This window comes from Maniola jurtina, chromosome 21 (assembly GCF_905333055.1).
Source record: "Maniola jurtina chromosome 21, ilManJurt1.1, whole genome shotgun sequence".
Taxonomy (NCBI): Eukaryota; Metazoa; Arthropoda; class Insecta; order Lepidoptera; family Nymphalidae; genus Maniola; species Maniola jurtina.
Window position 1 is genome coordinate 1,074,349 of NC_060049.1, and position 23,990 is coordinate 1,098,338.

General features: G+C 36.9%; 2 protein-coding genes across 2 annotated transcripts; one reads left to right on the top strand and one right to left on the bottom strand.

Annotated features, from left to right (window-relative positions):
• Nucleotides 1-7,379: 7,379 nt before the first annotated feature.
• Nucleotides 7,380-8,618, top strand: LOC123876131. Its single transcript, XM_045922285.1, has 2 exons — nt 7,380-7,641; nt 8,062-8,618. The coding sequence occupies exons 1-2, from the start codon at nt 7,386-7,388 to the stop codon at nt 8,499-8,501; spliced, it is 696 nt and encodes a 231-aa protein (XP_045778241.1). The 5' UTR covers nt 7,380-7,385; the 3' UTR covers nt 8,502-8,618.
• Nucleotides 8,619-11,797: 3,179 nt separating this feature from the next.
• LOC123876522 (carboxypeptidase B-like) lies at nt 11,798-17,358 on the bottom strand. The gene is made up of 7 exons (XM_045922831.1): nt 17,164-17,358; nt 16,020-16,122; nt 15,184-15,306; nt 14,457-14,648; nt 13,621-13,855; nt 13,009-13,128; nt 11,798-12,042 (listed from the first exon to the last, which is right to left on the bottom strand). Exons 1-7 carry the CDS (start codon nt 17,331-17,333, stop codon nt 11,798-11,800), a joined length of 1,188 nt encoding a protein of 395 aa, XP_045778787.1. The 5' UTR covers nt 17,334-17,358.
• Nucleotides 17,359-23,990: the final 6,632 nt, after the last annotated feature.

Here is a 23,990-nt window from a genome sequence, read left to right on the forward strand (position 1 = left end):
TGGGTTCCGTCCGTCCGTCCATCTGTCAGCGGCCTGTACCCCGAGAACCATAATAGGTAGAGAGTAGAATTTTTTGCAGATTGTGTATTTCTACTTATTACTGCTATAACAACAAATAATTTAAAAGTTCAAAATGGCTGCCACGAAAATTAAAAAAATTAAGAAGTGTTTCTGTCTTATACGATGGTTCGAATTACGGAATTACGGAACAACCCTATGTGTGCGAGTCCGACTGGCACTTGTCCGATTGGCACTTGACCATTTTTTCCTTTTTTTTTTAATTCACTATAGGTAAGCGCTTGACCACAATCACACCTGATGGAAAGTGATGATGTGGTCTAAGATGGGACGCGTTTACCTAGAAGGTGCCTATTCACTCTTGTTTTAAAGATACCCGGATTGTAATTGGACCTTTGAGGTGTGGAACCCTAAAAAGTGAGAATATAACCGATTTTACGCGAATTTTCATTGAAATCGGTTTTATTTTTCGTTGTAATAATATTGTGCATGAAAGATTTTATCTCTGGTGCAATTTTCATTTAAATTGTAGCTGTAAAATATTATTATGATAGAGAAACGTACTGTTCGTAGTTTTATTAATTTAATAAGTTGATTGTTAATTGGAAAAAATAAAAATGGAAAATAAAAACCTGTATCAGAAATTCGGAACAGATATTTTATTTCATTGTGATTTGTTGATATGTTTAATTATTACTTTTTATTCAATATTTTTCTCAGAGTTACATAAATAATAATTGAATTATTTAAATGAGCAAAAGGCTCTGTACTGAATTTACTCTTAATATTTTTAATGAGAGAAGTTAATATTTCACTTAAATGCAAGAGAAAAATAAATGAACTGTCTGAAAAAAATAAATGAGAAGTGTTATAAGTTTGACGTGTGTATCTGTGTATCTGTTTGTGGCATCGTACTTAGCTCCTAAACGAATGAACCGATTTTAATTTAGTTTTTTTTTTGTTTGAAAGGTAGCTTGATCGAGGGTGTTCTTAGCTATAATCCAAGAAAATCGGTTCAGCCGTTTGAAAGTTATAGCTTTTTTCTAGAGGTTTTAGTCGGGGTTTTTTTAAATTTTGAGTTATAATTTGGAGATTTTACGTTACTTTTAAGAGAAATCTCTTACAGTAATAGAAAAGTCCTGACTCATTGGCTGATTCGTCTACGCCCAGCCAACTCCAGGATCTAGAAAACTTTCTAGGAATGATATTTCCTTTTATAATATGGAAAAGTACGTAGGTACCTGAATACGGCCAAATTTTTGAAATTCCCACACTAACGCGGACAGTTTGGTACTAAAAAATATACATAAGTAAGTATTAATATTTGGAAAAAATAAACCCTCTTTTTTACATATATAATATTATATTATATGTACCGACATATATAATATGTCGGTATTTTTTATTGGTTTGTTTCAAAGTCCTAAAACAGGTTCTCGTTTCAGTGTACCTGTTTCATTTTCCAACCAATTTTCATAAAAGTTCCATGATATTTCAACAGATGGCACTGCTATTAGATTACCTGAATAAGTAAAAATTATAATTTATGTAAATTAAATTATTAGTAATAGTTATTCATCCATTCAGACAGCTTAAATATATTTTTTTAATTATCGTTTACTATGTTTTTATTAAAGATTTTCACTATTTTATTAGTGCCCTCTAGCAGTATTAGTGCCAACTAAAAGGTTTAGTAGGATATCTTTCTTTAGAAATTTTCTCAGAATGCAGATTTGATTTTCATGACGAAAGTTAGGCGGCCCTAATAAATAAGCAAACTTAGAGCTTGTCTAACTTTTTTTTTTGAATTGTTTTGAAACTGTATTAAAAATCACATTGTTATTATTATCTCGGAAAGTCGACTAGGTACGTAACACATAAAAATCGGTCAAGTGCGAGTCAGATTCACACATGAAGAGCTCCGTACCTACCACCGTACAAGAAATAACACTTTTTAATTTATCATGGTAGCCATTTTGAAATTTTTATTCATTTTTGAATTTATAACGGTAATAAAATACAATGGTAAATCAAAGATTTCCCTCAGGATTTTTAAAAAACCTACATCCACGCGAACAAAGTCGCGGGCATCAGTTAGTAAGAACAATAAGGAAAAACAACACAAGCAGGTACTGCAAAAAGTTAGGTAGAAACAAAAATAGAATTAACCCACATACCCAGTTCTATTACTCTTCTAAAAAGTAATTTGGAACATACCATAACAGAAACAAAAACCGTTCTAAGGGGGAAGTAATCAAAGTTAGGCGGTGAGTTGGTGATTTTTCGCAACAATTCGACGGTTCAAGTAAGCGAATAGTGTATCTCCGGCCGAGAATGGCGATTGCTTGCAGTTTTTACACCCCACGATATTTGAACACAGACTAAATTGCCTTTGTTTTAGGGTTCGTACGGAACCCTCAAAAGAAAAAACGGAACCCTTATAGGATCACTTAGTTGTCTGAGTCTCTGTCTGTCTGTCTGTCCGTCTGTTGTGTTTGCCAAGAAAACCTATAGCGTGCTTCCTGTTGACCTAGAGTAACAGAACCGTTCTAAGGGGGAAGTAATCAATGTTAGGCGGTGAGTTGGTGATTTTTCGCAACAATTCGACGGTTCAAGTAAGCGAATAGTGTATCTCCCGCCGAGAATGGCGATTGCTTGCAGTTTTTACACCCCACGATATTTTAACACAGGCTTAATTGCTCAGGGCGAAAAGCGGTGATAATGGTTGTTTTCCCAAAGCGAAATGATTTTGTCGTGGTATTACAATCGATTTATAAATACAAAAAAGATATTAGAATCTAAAATGGCAAATTTAAAATCGAGAAGAACAAAACTCGAAAAGGACCTCAAACCAATAGTAATACCGTGTGTTGATTCTATGTCCTATCGAATCGTATCGTATGCGTATAAAAACAATTAAAATCACGGTGAGATTATAAAAGTTTCAATTGAAAATTTAGAAGTATTCAATTTGCAATTTAACTTCAAAGTTTCCATGATGTTTGTACTAATATTGATTCTATTTCTTGTAAGCCTGTTTCTACAAGTTTAAATTAAAAATGTATAACACCCCCGACAAGTAAAGGTTACAGTAACTAGAAAAGAGCTGATAACTTTCAAACGGCTGAACCGATTTTCTTGGATTATAGCTAAGAACATTCTCGATCAAGCCACCTTTCAACCAAAAAAAAACTAAATTAAAATCGGTTCATTAGTTTAGGAGCTACGATACCACAGACAGATACACAGATACACACATCAAACATTTAACACCCCTCTTTTTGGGTCGGGGGTTAAAAAACAAAGTTAATTGTTTACTATCAAGATAAGGTTTATATATACGACTTCATACTTTTAATCTATGCTAATATCTAATATCATAAAGAGGTAAAGTTTGTAAGTTTGTTTGCAGGGGGTAATCTCTGGAACTACTGAAATGATTTTGAAAACTCTTGCACTAGGTACTTAGTAGAAAACTACATTATTCCGTATATTTTATTTTCAAGCAAGGTAAAGTTGAAAACTAAAACCCGACTGCGATCGTCATAATAAACTCTGAAATATTATAGTAAAATTGTTTTTCTGTCGCTTGGTATATTTTGTATATTTATAATTATGAGCTCAGAATTTTCTCCTCTTTCATTTGACATCCCGCTCGATACAATAGCAGATAAAAATTTGGAGACCCTACTTTTTTTCATGTAACATCCGTTTTTTTCGTATAAAAAATTATAATAGCCTATGTCACCCGGACCTTTACGACGAATCGATTGACACCTCATTCATCAAAATCGGCCCAGTAGTTTACGCAGTCGGGTAAAAATTAGAGATCCATAATAAAATTGTAATAATCTACCCGTGCAAAGCCGGGGCGGGTCGCTAGTAGCTTAATAAGCTTATGTAGACAGCTTTAGCTTGACAAGCTTACTTCTTACTTGAAATAACTTAGGTGTTAGATTCCTGAAGATATATTTTCCTTCAATATACATGCATTAGCTTGCCTTGATCCCGTTATGTTGTAGTGATGAAAAAAATCAATAGCTAAAACATCGATAACGTCAGTCGATAATATTTATTTTTTATCAAAATATATTTATCAAAAGTATGTTTGTTTCATACACTTTTCAATCACACTAATTGTACTATCACACAATAATATTATAAAGGCGAAAGTTTGTGTTTGTGTATGTGTGTGTGTGTGTGTGTGTGTATGTTTGTTACTCCTTCACGCAAAAACTACTGAACGGATTTGGCTGAAATTTGGAATGGATATAGATAATTTCCTGGATTAGCACATAGGCTATTTTTATCTCGGAAAATCAAAGAGTTCCCATGGGATTTCGAAAAACCTAAATCCACGCGGGCGAAGTCGCGGGCATCGGCTAGTATTCAAATAATTTTAAAGAGTCATCAGCATTATGATCAAGCAATTAGCATCTCCGGATCACTACAGAACACGGATCAAAACGAAGCAGGACAAACCAACAAAAGCACACTTTCGCATTTATAATAATATTATAATAATACAATGGACAGTGGATATACAGAGAAAATTTCAGTGAGTAATAGAATAAGGAGAATTTTCAATTTAGTTTGGAATTTATTTAAGAAAGTAATTGGATTGTCGATATAATAGTCACATCTCTATCGCATTACCCAGGCAATCTCCCTATTTACGGGCATGCAGCGGTGCAGAATCTATTAAACCTCCGGGAGTCGACGTTCCAGAATTAATATCGATTATCGCACAACACTAGGCTATTATCCGACGAACGCGGCTAATTAAGTGTTGATAGTTTTCAGTAATTTTCACGTAACTCTGGTGTAGATTAATTAAACCAATTTCTTTTTAACTACATTTCATTCTAATCCATCCTTCTATACTTATATTATGAATGCGAAAGTGTGTCTGTCTGACTGTCTGTTTGATAGATTTTCACGGCCCAATAGTTTAACCGATTTTGATGAAATTTGGTACTGCGGTAGCTTACATCCTGGGGAAGAACATATGCTACTTTTTATCCCGGAAAAACCCCATTCGCTTAACCGATTTGTATGAAAGGTACCTACCGAGGTAGCTTGCATCCCGGAAATTGACATATTAGGCAACTTTTTATCCCGGACAGTCAAAGAGTTCCCAAGGGATTTTTGAAAAACCTAAATCCACGCGGACGAAGTCGCGGGCATCGTCTAGTAACAAAATAAGTAATTGTTTTCGTTTGTTATCAGTTATCATACATTTATAATGATTATTTACAGAACAGTTTAATCGGTTTCCAATTAACCATATTTACGTAATTATTGTACATTCAATATACTCATTATCACTTTCCAGTTATATTGTTTTAAACGTTTATTTTACTAGCGCGCAATTAAAATTATTATCTTTAGCTCTATCAATATATTATTATTATGGATATTAAATAACCTTTTAATTTCGATGTTGTTTTAATTTCCATATTATCTCAATTTTTCACAAAATATACTCGTATCTACTACATATATTTTATTATATATGTACCAAACATCAAAATCGGTTGATCTGTGGCGCCGTGAAAAGGTAGTAGACAGACAGACAAACAGACAGATAGACAGACAGACACACTTTCGCATTTTACTAAATATTTTTTTGATAATTATTTTGGGACATATTCCAAAATGAGATCAAAATTATATTTATCCCCCTCGGTCATCAATTTTCCTGATTACCAACAAACTTTCCCTCTTAGCACCAATTTATGACAACTGACTCCGAAGTTCAAAAACTTTTCAAAATAATTGCCTCGACAGATATTTTACTTAAAAGCTATGAGTAGGTATTAAATCTGAGTATTTTTAACCCTCGACCCAAAAAGAGGGGCGTTATAAATTTGACGTGTGTATCTGTGTATCTGTCTGTGGCATCGTAGCTCCTAAACTAACGAACCGATTTTACTTACAAGGAACCAAAAGCTTAATTTACTTGCAAAGCAATTAGGCATTGTAAGGTCCACATCTCTTGAGGATGGAGGGTGTCGGGGCGAAACGTGCGTCGAGTGGTGTTGGGATTTGTGTAGTGCTGCGTGGTGGTGGTGCGTGTGGCTTGCTTGGTGGCTGGCTTTTCCTGCATGTTTATCAGTGGGAGGGCGGGCGGTGGTGCATGTCGCATGCTGCATGTTGCACAATACAGATTTCTTTGGTTTAGCGGATTATAGCAAATTAAGCTTTTGGTTCCTTGTATGAAAATGGTTTTTAATTAAAGTAACGACACCTAGGAAAACTTTGCAGAACATATGCAGTTCATCATGTTCTGGATAGATGGCTCTATAATCAAGATTAAAGCAACTTTAATTTATATGCTAACTGATTCAAATATATTTTTTTCTTTACACGTGAATAATAAAAATACTATAGTTGTAATAAAAAATAGTACTAACTACAATGTTACAATCATTTGTGCAATTTCCATACGTAACACATTCCATAATTTTATCTTGATTGTTATGGCTTGATGAATTTTTATATTCTTTAAATTCCATAACTAAGTAATTACCTACCTACCTATTAATGTTTAAAGCCAAGAGCACAAAAAGGACGAAGTAAACAATATACTTATAAAAAATCGAAAATGCGTCCGTCCGTCTATCTGACTCTAAGGTGCTCCGATGTTAGAATTAGATCGTAGTTATGTTAGAAGAGCTGACAGAAATGTTAGAAAAAGAGGTAAGTAGAGTAGGTAAAAAATCGGCCAAGTGCGAGTCAGACTCCCACACCGAGGGTTCCGTATTCCGGTATTTTTCCGTCATTTTGGACGATAAATCAAAATCTATTATGCTTAAAAATAAATAAAAATCTGTTTTAGAATGTACAGGTGAAGCCCTTTCATATGATACCCCACTTGGTATAGTTATCTTACTTTGAAAATTACAACACATTTTAATTTTTTTTCTCTCTGATGTAACCACAAATTCACGGTTTTCAGATTTATTCATTTACTTGTGCTAAAAGACCTACCTACCTGCCAAATTTCATGGCACGGGAAGTACCCTATAGGTTTTCTTTATAGACACGATGGATGGACGGACAGACAGACAGACAGACAACAAAGTGATTCTATAAGGGTTCCGTTTTTTTGAGGTACGGAACCCTAAAAACTAATTTATAGTAAGGGTGTCGCACTTTGATAAAGCTGGTTATTTTTTTTAAATCATACAACGATACAAGGGTAGAAAACGTAGCTATCCTAGTTATTTCAAATTGAAAATCAGTTTACAAACTTTTTGTAATATTGTGTTTTCACCTTTATTTATAGTATGACATCATACTATACCTACGACTCATATAAATACAACTATTGACTTCTACACTTGAACTACAAAATTTTCACTATGTTTTTCTTACTACTATTAGCAGTCCCGTCCGTATACGCTACATACGTCATATCTCTTTATGGCGACGTGTACAATGATATAGACTTCTTCACCCGGACTTACCCGTGGATTATAGACAACATAGGAGGGGATATTATGGTTGATTACTATTTATTGGGGAGCGGGAAATACTCGGTGCCTCAGATGTGTGCGTTGAACGAAATGAAGATGAATAACTTTCTTCAGGCGCAGTTTTTGAAGTGCGAAGCTGAGGGTGAGTACCCTAATCCATCATTAGGACTCCTGGTCCTGATCTGTCTCCAGTCATGTTGGATTTCCGTCCCATCGGGCTATAGTCCCTAAATAAAAATAGATAAGCCCCTTTTTGACGACCAAATTACTGGGCTACTATGAGAGTGAGGGAATAGAGAGTGCGTCTGTGTTTGCGCACAATTAAAATTAGACTTTATACTTTGACATACAAATTTTTTTACACCTTTATTACCTGTTATCTCCCAAAGCTACCATGATCCTAACTTCATAGTCGCTGATCGTTCCTCCCTGTGTTGGGAAACTCCCTTTTATAAAATAACGAAGATCTGGCACGCGCTGGCTTTTGGTCCACTATTTAACCTAGGGTCCGCTTGGCACAGACTTATTAGACTTACTTAGGCGGATTTATTTATTGTTTCAGGGAACCCTAGCGAAGTCTGCCTCTGTGACTCTGGCATCGACCCCCAAAAGTACAAACACTGTGTACTTACCAAGGGAAATTACGCAAGCCGGGCGTCTGCCAAATATTCGCAAATCGGCATCGAAGCGAGTCCCGTAATCGAAATCGGATATCGAAATACCATTTTTGAAGTCGACGACAGTTGGTATTTGAAGAAAATCTGCTCTATCTTTGGCGATAACCCCCCTAGGGGATGTACTAAACCTTTTTCGTGTGATAATTCTACTAAACTTGAGACTGATAGGAAAGGTGTGGTGAACTTTAATTGTGATAAATGTCCCAAGGTTGATGTTAGTATAGTTGACAGCAATAAGTCAAGTACTACTGCAATGTCTAGTACTTTTACTACTAGTTCTACCACTGTAACAGATCCTGTAACTGAAGGATACCCATACAACTAACAAGTGTAAATTCAAAATTTATAACACCCCCGACAAGTGAGGGTTACAGTAACTAGAAAAGAGCTGATAACTTTCAAACGGCTGAACCGATTTTCTTGGATTATAGCTAAGAACACTTTCGATCAAGCCACCTTTCAAACAAATAAAAACTAAATTAAAATCGGTTCATTAGTTTAAGAGCTACGACACAGACAGATACACAGATACACATATACACAGATACACACGTCAAACTTATAACACCCCTCTTTTTGGGTCGGGGGTTAAAATAACTTTTGCCTACTATTTACTACTTATGTTTAGAAGTGTCCCAAGTTTGGTCTAAAACCAATGTATTATTTACCTTGAAATTAATGTTTAAAAAAAATCACGTTTCACCGCGTTTAATAACCTCATCGGGTGACAGAATGGCTGGCTCATTTTTTGCGCAACGGATCAGCTTGGCTGTCCAGCGTGGAAATGCAGCCAGTATTCTTGGCATCAATCCACGCGGGCATGATTTGTATAGTAATTAGATAAGGCTAGCTTTAAGTTTTATTATAATATTTTCAATAAATGCTTTGGCAATAAAAGAAAATTGTTTAAATCTGTAAAAATAGAGTAAGTACTTAGTGACAAATGATTTTTTTACCGACTTCAAAAATATGAGGAGGTTCTCAATTCGACTGTATGTTCTTCTTTACCCGACTGCGGCGAAGTCAAAAGGAAGGGTAATGATTTTAGCAGTCTATGTATGTATGTGTGTATGTATGTTTGTATCCAGATTTTGTGTGTTTCACCGTATCGCCTAAACTATTGGGCCGATTTTTATGAATGAGATGTCAATTGATTCGTTGTAAATGCCCGGGTGACATAGGCTATATTTTATACGAAAAAATTAACCTAACGGATGTCATATCAAAAAAAGTGCAGGTCTTTTTTGCTATTGTATCGAGTGGGGTGTCAAATGAAAGAGGAGAAGATTCATGGGTAAAAATGTACAACAACATTAAAATACACAAAACGACAGACAAACAATTTTACTCTAATAATATTTCAGTGTTTATTAAGACGATCGCAGTCGGGTTTTAGTTTTCAACTTTAGAGCTTCAATAGCTCAACCGGTAAAGGAGTGGACTGAAAACCGAAAAGTCGACGGTTCAAACCCCGCCCGTTGCACTATTGTCGTACCTACTCCTAGCACAAGCCTGACGCTTAGTTGGAGAGGAAAGGGGAATATTAGTCATTTAACATGGCTAATATTCTTTTCTAAAAAAAAAACTTTATCTTTTGAATCTCAATCGGCAATCCAAATCACCTCTTGTGAATTTGGATAGTATACTGTCGAAATCGGGTGATGTAAATCGGCCATAACGCCCGGCTGGCGATGACGCTCCGTTAATTTGATGAATTGCTCGGGTCGGTGCGACTGACACATTTGGCGGAATTAACACTCCCATCCACGACGCTCTTTCACCTCTCCGTCACTCGCTCCATACAAACGCAGTCATTTGTGTTATGTGGTGCAATAACGTAGTTATTTGTGTTTTGTAAGTATATACATACGTACATACATGTTACATAATGCACGTACAGGAATGCTCATATTCCATTCCATTGGGTAACAATTAACCAGTAAATCAATTGGTGGATATTATGCGGAACATCATCAAAGACTACATCTAGGTATAGTTGTATCTAGTTGTATCTGTGGTTCAATAGAAATGGCTCACCAGTGCGACGGATGCGGGCTTCTGGATCCGTTGTATTTGTACATAGATGTTATTACGGCTATAACTTATACATATAAGACACATACACTTATACATATAAGACTTATAAAGGCGTGATTTATACTATATACATTATTCATAACTATTTTATAAATACTTGATAACATACTAACTTCTTGTAATTTAATTTTACTTAATTTAATCACATAGACTAACCTATTAACTCCCGCACAAAATTAAAATTATATATATTATCAGTGAACACTTCATAGGCGAATGTACCATCTAAGAATAATTAGCTAAGTAAGATTGTAAATATGCTGTATGTGTTCCAAATAAAGAGAAAAAAAAGGCATACATATAATACATATAAGATCATCATCATCATCGTCAATCAATAGGCGTCCACATAACATAATTTAAATTGTAACGAGATAAAGTTAAACAGCACTAAAACCCGACTACTACCGGTGAACTGCCGATAGATATAGTAAAATTGTTTTTCTGTCACTCGGTGTTTTTTAACATTGCACTGTATTTATATTTATGAATGAACTCAGAATATTTTCCTCTGTCTTAAAAAACACCTTCATTTAATATCCCACTCGATACAATAACAAAATTTTTTTTGAGATCCCCAATTTTTTGAAAGTACATCCGTCAGGTCAATTTTTTTTGTATAAAATGTAGCCTATGTCACCCGGACCATAATAACGAATCGATTGTCACATTCATCAAAATCGGCTCAGTAATGTAGGCGCTACGGTGGAACACAAATACAAACCTACATACATACATAGACTGCTAAAATCATAACCCTTCCGTTTGGCTTTGCAGTAGTTGGGTAAAAATAATTAATCGATGTTGGTATCACCACCTCTGTATAATTCCTCATGATTATCACATCAGGCGCTGGCTTCAGGCAAATTGCGTTACGTTAGCCAAACGCATAAACGATAAGAGCTTGCTACGCATTGACCCATCGCACTCGGCCAATGAAATCGGCGAACACGTACTTTTGCGCATATTGCAAATAAAACATCTGACTGACGCTAGAGGTCAACGAACGTTGCGTACGACACCGCGAGATCAACGCATCGTAAGCGGTACATTAACCCCGAGTTTTGTACGATATACATTGCGGGTTTGAAAAATACTAAATCAAACAAGTGTAAATTAAAAATTTATAACACCCCCGACAATTGAAGGTTACTGTAACTAGAAAAGAGCTGATAACTTTCAAACGGCTGAACCGATTTTCTTGGATCATAGCTAAGAACACTCTCGATCAAGCCACCTTTCAAACAAAAAAAAAACAAAATTAAAATCAGTTCATTAGTTTAGGAGCTACGTCGATGCCACAGACAGATACACAGATACACAGAGACACAGATACACACGTCAAACTTATAACACCCCTCTTTTTGGGTCGGGGGTTAAAAAACTGATACACATAAGACAAATGAGTAATAATGATGACAAATGAGTATGACAAATGATTATTATTGGTATTGTTTGGTGTTTAGGTAGTATAATCTAGTGTTTTAACTACACTCTGTCTAATAAAATTGATATTGGTATATTTTAAGACAGCTCTTTTGCATATTTGTCACGAATAAACTCAGCACCAGTTCGGATCCCCTCCCAGGTCTCCATGGCGGCCTGCTGCACAAACGCAGGGTCCACCAGGAACCTGTCGACGCCAGTGGAGTTCCTGTGCCGCGGCAACTCATAGACATACGAGTAGGGCACCCCCGTCACCGTTCCGTAGTCCATCGCTAGACCGGATGCTTTGTACAGCACTAAAGCTGCGTTGCCAACGACGTAATCTGGAATAGTTTTTTTTTTAAAATAAGTATGGAACACTAATTTCAAGTTCAACATTTCTAAGGTAAACTAGCTGATGCCCGCGACTTCGTCTGCGTGGACTACATCCACCTCCTACATCCAAACTCCTATTTCATCCCCTTAGACATTGAATTTTTAACCCCCGACCCAAAAAGAGGGGTGTTATAAGTTTGACGTGTGTATCTGTGTATCTGTTTGTGGCATCGTAGCTCCTAAACTAATGAACCGATTTTAATTTCGTTTTTTTTTGTTTGAAAGGTGGCTGATCGAGAGTGTTAGCTATAATCCAAGAAAATCGGTTCAGCCTTTGAAAGTTATCAGCTTTCTAGTTACTGTAACCTTCACTTGTCGGGGGTGTTATAAATTTATAATTTACACTTGTCAAAAATCCTTTCTTAGCGGATGTCTACGTCAGTTTCAGTTTTCTCAATCAATTCTCAACCTCTTCGCAATCGGGAAAGCACCGAGCGAAGGCTGCTACTTTTGCGGAGAGGAAGACACCCCGAGACACGCAATCTTCGAATGCCCAGGTAGTGCCGACCTAAGGGCAAAAGCGCTTCGATCGACAGACGCGGAGGACGTGAATGCCCAAAATCTTATGGCGCGCATGCTGTCGAGCGAAGACGCCTGGCTAAGATATAGCCAAATGCTGAGAGCTACCATGATGCGAAGGGAAGAGAAAGAAAAAGAAGAAAAGAAGAGGATAGAGATCTAGGAGGTCAGCATGATGTAATGCGACGCAGTTCCGTGCTCACCTTGGCAGACATGGGGAGGTTATTTTAGTCCGTGCAAGTCGGACACACCCTGCCAGCAGGCAGAAGTCCGTAGGGATTTTTTCCTCCCCCGAAGAAAAAAAAAAAAAAGTAGTTTCAGTTTTGCGTTGATAGATCAGTCAGTCAGTTTTCCCTTTTATATATTCAGAGATATGCATACATAGATGAACTTACCTTGATTCCAATAAGCTTTGACAGCGTCGATGGCGACGGCCATTTGGATTCCAGCATCGTGAACCCTGAACGCATTGGAAACCAGGACACCACTGCCCCAACCATAGAGGATCATGTTACCTGTTGATTAATTCATATGATCAAATTTTCGTGAACTAAGTAGGTATTTAATATTATTTTATAGTAGCTCATACCCAAGACTTCACCCGCTTGGATTTAGGTTTTTTTAAAATCCTGCGTTTTTTAAAATAAAAATTTCATGGACTTTGGTCGCTTAATATTACAAAGGCGAAAGTTTGTATCTGTGTGTGTGTGTGTGTGTGTATGTTTGTTACTCCTTCACGCAAAAACTACTGGACGGATTTGGCTAAAATTTTGAATGGAGACAGATAATATCCTAGATTAACACATAGGCTACTTTTTATCCCGGAAAATCAAAGAGTTCCCACGGGATTTCAAAAAACCTAAATGCTCGCGAGCGAAGTCGCGGGCATCGGCTAGTATTCAAATGAAATTGGGGCTACGATTGTATGGAGTAAGTGACGGAGAGAGCCCTGTTAAGTCTACGCGAAGCCAAAGTGCGCTGTGTAGATCTAACCTAAGCTTTCTCACCTGTACTATGTATATCCATGAACATTGCCATACGATTGCTGTATTCCCTTAAAATGTCCCTCACTATTCTAGCTTCGGGCTCAGAAAAGGGATGACCTCCGTGAAAAGTTTGGGAACAAACGTTGTTGCTGGAATGATCACCCCAGGCGATGTCGAAGTTTCTGTTCAGATCGACTCCCACACACGTGTCTTTAACTGTATAACCTGATGCACGATTTTTGCGCCAAAAACGATCCTGGAATCCAAAAGTTGTTATTTTTAAGTTAAACTAAGTTACGTAAAGCTGACAAAAGAAACACGACTACCCTGCCCAAAACCCACTACATATAAAAAAGTAAAAAAATCACATTTGAAAATGGCACCATGGCTCTTTTCTAATAAAAAAGCTGGCCAAGTGCGAGTCAGACTCGCGCACTGAGGGTTCCGTACTTGGGTATTTTTTCCAACATTTTGCACGATAAATCAAAAACTATTATATTAAAAAAAACTGTTTTAGAATGCACAAGTAAAGAACTTTCATAGGATACCCCACTGGGTACCTATAGTTATCTTACCTTGAAAATTGAAACACATTTTAATTTTTTTTTTAATGATGTAACTACAAATTAGCGATTTTCAGATTTATTCCTGTACTTGTGCTATAAGACCTACCAAATTTCATGATTCTAGGTCAACGGGAAGTACCCTACATATAGGTTTCTTGACAGACACGACGGACGGATGGACGGACGGACAGACAGACAGACAACAAAGTGATCCTATAAGGGTTCCGTTCTTCCTTTAGAGGTACGGAACCCTAAAAAACCGTCATTTATTGAGATTATCGTTATCTTTACCTGAACATGAGTATACTCATATCCATCAGGGTTGGCAATCGGTAAAATAATCCAGTCCACTTTATCCAAAACACTGCTGTCAGAAAGATTCCCAGTAACAAGCTTATCAATGGCATATAGAGTTGGGGGTAAGGTCACCCATTCCCGTGCATGGAGGAGGGATTCGATGAAGACTATAGGCTTTCTGGTGTCCTGAAAATAGTGTTATGTGAAATTAATGGCATCAGTTTCTGTGCCAAATGTATTGAGCGAGTGCTGGTCAACACTTTCACGGATTAAAAGAAAGAAGAAAGAAAGAATTATTTTTTTAACCCCCGACCCAAAAACTACAAGTGTAAATTAAAAATTTATAACACCCCCGACAAGTGAAGGTTACAGTAACTAGAGAAGAGCTGATAACTTTCAAACGGCTGAACCGATTTTCTTGGTTTATAGCTAAGAATACTCTCAATCAAGCCACCTTACAAATAAAAAAAACTAAATTAAAATCGGTTCATTAGTTTAGGAGCTACGATGCCACAGACAGATACACACGTCAAACTTATACCATCCCTATTTTTGGGTCGGGGGTTAAAAATAGAAAGGGTTACCTACTAGAAATTGTAATAGCACTTGCAAGTTAGCCCGCTTCCATCTTAGACTGCAGCATCACTTACCACCAGGTGATAACTCGGTTACGGGCAAACTTGAATTTGAATAAGTAAATATAAAAAATTTAGATACCTACCTCAAAGTTAGTAGTGGAAATTTTGAGATATTTGACGTCTCTGCCTTCGAAAGATTTTCCAGCATTTACCAATGTTACTAACTCTGGATACGAAGCGGCTACTTCTTCTAGATAAGTATAGACCTAGAATGAACATAAAATGAATATCTAAAGCACTACGCACACCTGCAGAGTGGTGTAGAGGTGAAGTGCTGCATTTTTTGATCCGACTCAAAGTAAGCTTGTATTAATTTTGTAGCATAAGGCCTTTCCACTAGAGACGTGCGTTGGCAGTGCTCGGATGCGCCATGGTTATTATAACAATTTCAACTGTATGTCCTTATAAGAAAGCTCAAAGTCATTTAACAGGTGATGTAGAGAGACTTTGAGTTTGAAGTGATTAAATCAGAAATAAGGAGATCCATAAAAGGACTAGAGTAACCAACATAGCTTTAGATTGCGAAACTGAAGGAGCAATAGGCAGGGCATATACACACTTAGTTCGATAATTATAACAACCCCGACAGTTGAAGGAATGAATGACTAGAAAAGAGCTGATAACTTTTAAACGGCCGAACCGATTTTTTTAGATTATAGCTAAGAACACTCTCGATTCAAACCACCTTTTAAACAAAAAAAAACTAAATTAAAATCGGGTTATTAGTTTAGGAGTTACGATGCCACAGACAGATACACAGATACACACGTCAAACTTATAACACCCCTCTTTTTGGGTCGGGGGTTGAAAAAGCAATAGACATTTGGGTTCCAATGTGCTTGAAGGGTGACCTCGCACTGGAAAATGCACTTTCGAAAGACCTAGGGGTCTAACGCTGCGTTCGACTTTGAATACTTACCTCTGTAAGATTATAAATTCTGTCGAAACCAATCGTCGATGGACCAGATCTGGGATTTCTCCGTCTCGCTTCATCCATTAGTCTATCTTCTTCATCGAGTAATCTGAAAGTCAGCAAATAATCATAAAGATTTAGTGATTTTAGTTAGCGACTACAGTTGACCCAAAAAAGTGAAGGTTTTGGGTTCCCCTTTCTGAATGACCTTCCAAAAACGCTTTGGCTACCCGCTGCCACTTGTGTGTCATCATGTTTTTATGCATCTGTCGCTTTTGAACTAAGGTCGTGGCCTTGCAGTTAAAACCAGTTCGTAAAAAAAATCGGTCAAATACAAGTCGGGCTCGCACACGAGGGGTTCCGTACCATCGTACAAGGGATAAAACTTTTTATATTTTTTTTTAAATTTTGACAGCGGTCATTTTGAATGCTTATTATTTGTTGTTATAGCGGCTATAAAAATACACATTCTGTGAAAATTTCAACTCTCTACCTGTTACGGTTCACGAGATACAGCCCGCTAACAGACAGACGGACAGACAGATGAACGGACGGACGGATGGACGGACAGTGGAGGGTGGAGGGTAACATGGTCCAGTTGGCACACTTCGGGTACGGAACCCTGTAAAAAGCTGTAAAAGCTACAAAATTCAAGCTACAAGTCAATAGCGAGTATTGCTGTGGCTCTTAAAATTTAATTAGTACTGCGTTTGACATATTTTTTCTCTTTGAATGTAAAATATAAAAATATTCGCGAGCTCTGTAAGTAGAGAGAAGTGTTTCTTTTGAAATTAATTTACTTTTTTTTTATATTCAGAGGCTTGGCTGTGCTGAAGCTCTAAATTCATCATTAATAACTAGTTGCCGAGGGTTTTTATAGGGTTCCGTAACCGAAGGTTGCTGACGGGACTATGTTACCCTCCACTATCCATCCATCCGTCCGTCCTTTCGTCTGTCTGTCTGTCTGTTAGCTACGACAGACAGACGGACAAACATCAGAGGTTTAGTATAACTTAAATTCTAAGCAAAGACAGACAGACAGACAGACAAGAAAGTGATCCTGGGTTCCTTTTTTCTATAGGTACGGAATTCTAAAAAAGATTAAAAAGTTATACTAAAGTTTTCATTTCCTTTTTTTCATAGTACTTACTCCTTAATATTTGCTTGGTCCATTCGAAACTCTATTCCATTACTGTAAAGTTCATTTTGAAACCGATCTAAACTCTTCTTAGGCACAAGTATTATGGCATTTTTGTATGTTTCTGCGTGTGTCCATATATCTAATTGTAAAGTTTCTTCTAAGGTGGTGACAAATTCCATTTGCGTAACATCTTGTATTTTAACTTCGAAGAGGGCATGTCTGATATGAAATATGGAAAACTTAAATACAAAAATTACAATAATTTTACGCAGCTTAAAACTAAAAGACTGACAAGTATTGTTATACTACCCTCAACCTTTTTTTTTCTCTCTCGTCTGGCGTCAAGTTTGTGATTATTTGTAACAAGTTAATTAAACGATACAAGTATGGACCCCGTCTCTGGCGGCGCTCGCCGACACATGCACGGCACCCCCTTAGAGCGCTTTCCAGTCAGTTTTAACAAAAAAAAACACTCCAAAAAGGCAGAGCACGCCCGCCAGCTAACACCGACACAGACGAAGTCCTACCCTCAACCTAACGTACAATATTCTTACTCTATATCACAGATTATAATATTTATTAAGAAGTATTTAATAGTAGGTGTTAGTGTATTATCTATGGTATGGAAGTAAACCGTATAAAAAATTTTGAATATCCTTACCCATCGTAAAGTTCATGTTTTGCGTAAACAAAACTCAAACTCAGAAAGAAACTTAGAACAAGAAACATGACTAAGCTAGAACGTAATATTATAGGAAATGAGAAAAAAACAATAGGTTCCTATCTATTGAGTACACTTGTTATCCTAATCTAATAATAAATAATCAATTAAACATATTAAATTGGGCAAAGATAACACTAGAATCTAGTGACTGGATACAGTACAAGTGTAAATTAAAAATTTATAACACCCCCGACAAGTGAAGGTTACAGTAACTAGAAAAAAGCTGATAACTTTCAAACGGCTGAACCAATTTTCTTGGATGATTGCTAAGAACGCTCTCGATCAAGCCAAGCCACCTTTCAAACAAAAAAAAAACTAAATTAAAATTGTTTCATTAGTTTAGGAGCTACGATGCCACAGACAGATACACAGATACACGTTAAACTTATAACACCCCTCTTTTTGGGTAGGGGGTTAAAAATCATAAGCTGTCGGGCTTCAGTCGAGTAGAATTTTAAAAATGGACCTATTTTTTGGGTTCCATACTTCAAAAGGAAAAACGGAACCCTTATAGGATCACTTTGTTGATTTTCTGTCTGTCCGCCTGTTGTGTCCGTCAAGAAAACCTATAGGGTACTTCTCGTTGACCTAGAATCACGAAATTTGGCAGGTTGGTAGATCTTTTAGCACAAGTAAAGGAAAAAATCTGAAAACCGTGAATTTGTGGTTATATCACACAAAAAAAAATTAATTCACTAAATCACATATAGGTAGATGGCGCAGACCATTATTAACTTGTAAAGTTCTATCTACATTAAGGTGTTGTGTTGTAAGTGGTCTTCCAATGTTGAGCTTTCCGGTATAAGATCGTCATTCTAGCACCGTGGGACCTCAACTTACTCTATGGGGTTTCTATTACGGTTAGGATTAAACAAAATAACAAATTCTGGCTAACCAAACACCAAACAAGGGAGATAAGTAATGCATAACAACGCAACAAGTAATAAAAGCAAAGATTAAACCATTAACGCGAACAACAACAACTTGCGGTGAGGTAGAAGAAAACAATTTCTTTGTCTATGGTTTTATTTGGCTCCCTGTCACACCGAAAAGTAAAACAACGATTTACTTTTGCTGTTTAAAGGATTATACTAGACCGCAATCAGCTTTAGGGTTCCGTGCCTCAAAAGGAAAAACGGAACCCTTATAGGATCACTTTGTTGTCTGTCTGTCAGACAGACGTCTGTTCCGTCCGTCCGTCGTGTCTGTCAAGAAAACCTTTAGGGTACTTCCCGTTGACCTAGAATACAAGAGATCTATGCCCAGTAGTGGACGTCTATCGAATGATGACGAGAGGAGCTTCGTTAGTTACAGTACCCTCGTAGCTTTAGTTTTAACTTTACGTAATTAATTATCACCACTACATCATTGCTTGGCAATCAGAAAGTGTACAACAATTTGAATAAGTAGATAATTTTGACTTTGACTTTGATGATAAGTTAACGTAATTGATATTATCATCACTACATCATTGCTTGACAATCAGAAAGTTTACAATAGTACCCAATTCGAATAAATGACTTTGACTTTGATGATGATTGTTTATTTTCCTGTTACGAGACGGTGTGACAAAAGTCTTAGAATATTCCAAACTTGTTCCTTACTTCGTACTTTAAACGACATATTCATATTTAAATTTACGGTCAAAGTTGGAATAGTTAACGGGCAGACGCAATATACGGGCAACTGCTTTCATTGTTTGACTTTGCGAAATTTGCCACTTTTCAAGATTTATGGAATGTATTTGCATAGGTATTTTATGAGATACTAGATGATGCCCACGACTTCGTCCGCGTGGATTTAAGTTTTTGAAATCCCGTGGGAACTCTTTGATTTTCCAGGATAAAAAGTAGCCTATGTTCTAATCCTGGATATTATCTATCTCCATTCCAAATTTCAGCCAAATCCGTCCAGTAGTTTTTGCGTGAAGGTGTAACAAACATACACATACACACACACACACACACACATACAAACTTTCACCTTTATAATATTAAGTGTGATATTTTGTAAAGATGCTACTCAAAGAACAAGGAGAGAGCATTATAACAATTAACATAAACATAATATAATTGGACAAATCTAGTCAAGAGGAATCCGTCTAGTTGCTAACGTTTTTCTCACCGTAAATTTTCATAATTTTTATAAATGTTGTAGATATAATGAAGAACCAGTGAAGAATTATGCTCGTACGCTTAATTTAAAAAAATACTAGCGTCTAAATATCCATTTTTTTGACCTTAAAACTTTCTCAAACCATTACCAGACAATGTCATGGCAAACCCCTGCCAGACGCCCTTAATCTGTCTGGTAATGCATGACGTGATTTCTAATACTATTTCTAAGACAAGTGTAAATTAAAACTTTATAACACCACCGACAAGTGAAGGTTACAGTAACTAGAAACGAGCTAATAACTTTCAAACGGCTGAACCGATTTTCTTGAATTATAGTTAAATACAGTCCCAATCAAGCCACCTTTCAAACAAAAAAAAAAAAAAATTAAAATCGGTCCATTCGTTTAGGAGCTACGATGCCACAGACAGATACACAGATACACACGTCAAACTTTTAACACCCCTCTTTTTAAAATATAAACAAATTAAACTTTACACTTTGACGTAAAAAAATTATACCTTCATTACTTGTTATCTCCTAAAGCCACCATGATCCAAACTTCATATCACTGATCGTTCCTCCCTGTGTTGGGGACAATACGAAGAGAAACTTTCAGCTTTTATAAAGCAACGAAGGTCTGGCACGCGCTGGCTCTCTCTCTATTACGTTTAAATTGAGATCACACTGCCGTGTAGTTTATGTCACTGCCAAGCGCATTGTTATAGTAGACGTCACAATGTTCATCCCAACATGATCCCGACAGATTTACAGCCTCCGCGCTACACTGTGTGACACCAAACACTTTGATGATAAATAATGGAAATATTAACTTTGGCTCGACTAACGAGAAATTGACTGACTATGATAAAACTATAGATCACTAGAGGATGCCCGCGACTCCGTCCGCGTGGATTTATGTTTTTAAAGATCCCGTGGGAACTGTTTGATTTTCCGGGACAAAAAGTTGCCTATGCCAATTACAGGGACGCGAGCTAACTCGGTAGCAAATTTCATACAAATCGCTTAAGCGGATGAGTTTTTGGGAATCCCGTGGGAACTCTTTGATTTTCCGGGATAAAAAGTAGCCTATGTCTGTCCCCGGGATATAAGCTAACCGTGTACCAAACGTCAGAATCGGTTAAACTGTTGGGACGTGAAAAGGTAGCAGACAGACAGACACACACAGTTTCGCATCTATAATATTAGTATGGATATATCAGAGCCTCGATAGCTCATCGGTTGAGGAGCGGGCTGAATTCCGAAAGGTCAGCGGTTCAAATCCCAACCGTTGTCGTACCCACTCCTGGCACAAGCTTTACGCTTAATTGGACGGGAAAGGGGAGTATTAGTCACGATTAGCATCACACTAATATTATAAAGGCGAAAGTTTGTGTGTGTGTGTGTGTGTGTATGTTTGTTACTCCTTCACGCAAAAACCACTGGATGGATTTGACTGCAATTCAAAATTTAGATAGATAATATCCTGGATTAGCACATAGGCTACTTTTTATCCCGAAAAATCAAAGAGTTCACACGGGATTTCGAAAAACCTAAATCCACGCGGACGAAGTCGCGGGCGTCAGCTAGTGGCTAATATTTTTTATCTAAAAAAAACTCAAAAACTCATAACCATTTATTTAAGTTAGGTAGGTACTATTGTACATCTTTAATGGTCAAAACTGTTAGATTTGTAAGATGATATAGTGGTGATAATTAATTACGTAAACTTAAAACTAAAGCTGCGAAGGTTCCAAACGCGCCCAAGTCTGAGAAGAGCCTACAACAAACTCAGCCGGGTATTCTTTTTGTTATCACCAAATCATTATCATCAATCCATTGCCTACTACTGAGTACGGGTCTCCTTTCTGAATGAGAAGGGTTTGGGTCATAGTCCATTACGCTGGTCAAGTGCGGATCGGCAGACTTCACACACCTTTGAGAATATTATAGAGAATTCTCAGACATGAAGATTTCATTAATCCCCGACCCAAAAAGAGGGGTGTTATAAGTTTGACGTGTGTATCTGTATATCTGTGTATCTGTCTGTGGCATCGTAGCTCCTAAACTGATGAACCGATTTTTTTTTGTTTTTTTTTTTTGTTTGAAAGGTGGCTTGATCGAGAGTGTTCTTAGCTATAATCCAAGAAAATCGGTTCAGCCGTTTGAAAGTTAGCAGCTCTTTTCGAGTAAGTGTAACCTTCATTTGTCGGGGGTGTTATAAATTTTTATTTTACACTTGTTAAATATAATAATGTTATGTTGTGAGATTTATGAATTCAACGAGAATTAAATTGGAGTACTTACAAAGAAGGGTATTACGGATGAAAATAGAACACTATCGTATAAAATCACTTCAAGAAATTCTACAGTACAAACTGCGAAGCCTAGTAATCGAATCTGGCATAATTCCAAGAGAATGGATAACCATTCCAGCAGCTTAGAATACTGTAAATAGGCTTGTCGAAGAGAATCAAAATAGATTTTTGGATGATTTTAAATGGATTTTGATACCTGTTTTTATATATATTCAATAGATTTAACAACTATTTACTACCAAAAGAGCACCAAGTAACTTGGCATATGTCAATATAAAAGAGGCACGGTATGTTCGCGCTCCCGATCGGCCCGTGATATCACTGGGGGCCATGCCCGAAAATCAGCGCTGCAGTCGACCGACTGCAGCAATAAGCTGAGGCAGCGCCCCGTTCGGCCAAGATAGACATTAAGCTAGTATTAAGAAGTGGGTGCCTGGGTCTTGGGGAACCAGGGAGCATGGACACTGGTCGGCTCCTTGGTTCTCCAGGGACTACGACACCCTACCTGTCTGTATTTGTAAATTTGGCTGAATAAAAGGTTTTTATTATTATTATTATTATTATTTTTGAATCCTGATTATTATGGAAAATCTCATACAAAAGTAAGGAAAATTTTTGGAAATCGTAAATTGTAAATGACGTATTAATTAAAAAATATATTTTTTAATGCAAATCCTATACTTAAAACATACAATTATTCTTTTGTGAATTTATGTAATTGGTTCCTTTTTTTGAAAATTTACAATTAAACCTTAAGTTAGTCTTATCTAATTACTGTACAAATCATGCCCGCGTAAAGTGCTTCCAAAAATACTGACTGCATTTTTGCGTTGGACAGCCAGGCTGATTCTTTGCGCAAAAAAATGAGCCAGACTCTCTGTCATCTCTGTCACTCGGTGAAATACTTTGTACTCGTAAGGAACAAATGGACGTGAATAAAAAAAACCATCTTTAAAAGCACTTCGAAAATTACTTAAGTAACCAATTTTATGAGAGCATATTAAATTTCTGGTCGCCCGAAGCGACGGGATTTTAAAATGAGATTTTTCCCCGTTGTCGACACAAGGGACATTGGCGGATCAATTTTCAATTTGGAAATTCTCATTGGGGAGGAAACTTTGCGATCCCTTTTTTTTTTAAATAATGCATCAGAAAATTACCTTGGAACTAAAAGTTTTAAAAGTTCGGTTATTACAGTTGTTTTTGGGACCTACTGTGGTTTATTGGAATCGATGCGAAGATTTTGGATTTTTTAAAATTCATCTGTAGTTTTTAGGGTTCCGTACCTCAAACTCACTCCTCTTGGGGTGAGGTGCGGTTAGAGAGATAGGGTGACACGCAAATAAATAAATTAAAATCGGTTCATTAGTTTAGGAGCTACGATGCCACAGACAGATACACAGATACACACGTGAAACTTATAACACCCCTCTTTTTGGGTCGGGGGTTAAAAAGACCTCTTGGTTCTACCAGTGTGCCTTATGCCTAAAAAGCCATTCAGGCTGAAATAGCCTCACAAAAAACAAAGTACGCGAATATTAAGCCTTCAAAAACACCCACAATTGCGTCAGTTATTTTGTGAAATTACAGTAGCCTTAATTAAAACTTTGTGAATTCAGTGGTTGAGGTCCACTCTCAAGGTTAGCTGTGTTATTTAACAAAATATCTAAGCACAGGGT

Bases quoted from the DNA above. Each gene is read 5' to 3' on its own strand.
- LOC123876131 (XM_045922285.1), top strand. From the start codon at position 7,386: ATGTTTTTCTTACTACTATTAGCAGTCCCGTCCGTATACGCTACATAC. The intron at 7,642-8,061 runs GTGAGTACCCTA...TTATTGTTTCAG, and splicing joins TTTGAAGTGCGAAGCTGAGG to GGAACCCTAGCGAAGTCTGC.
- LOC123876522 (XM_045922831.1), bottom strand. From the start codon at position 17,333: ATGGAATTTGTCACCACCTTAGAAGAAACTTTACAATTAGATATATGG. The intron at 15,307-16,019 runs GTAAGTATTCAA...TGTTCATTCTAG, and splicing joins GAATTTATAATCTTACAGAG to GTCTATACTTATCTAGAAGA. The intron at 14,649-15,183 runs GTAGGTATCTAA...CACTATTTTCAG, and splicing joins TTTCCACTACTAACTTTGAG to GACACCAGAAAGCCTATAGT.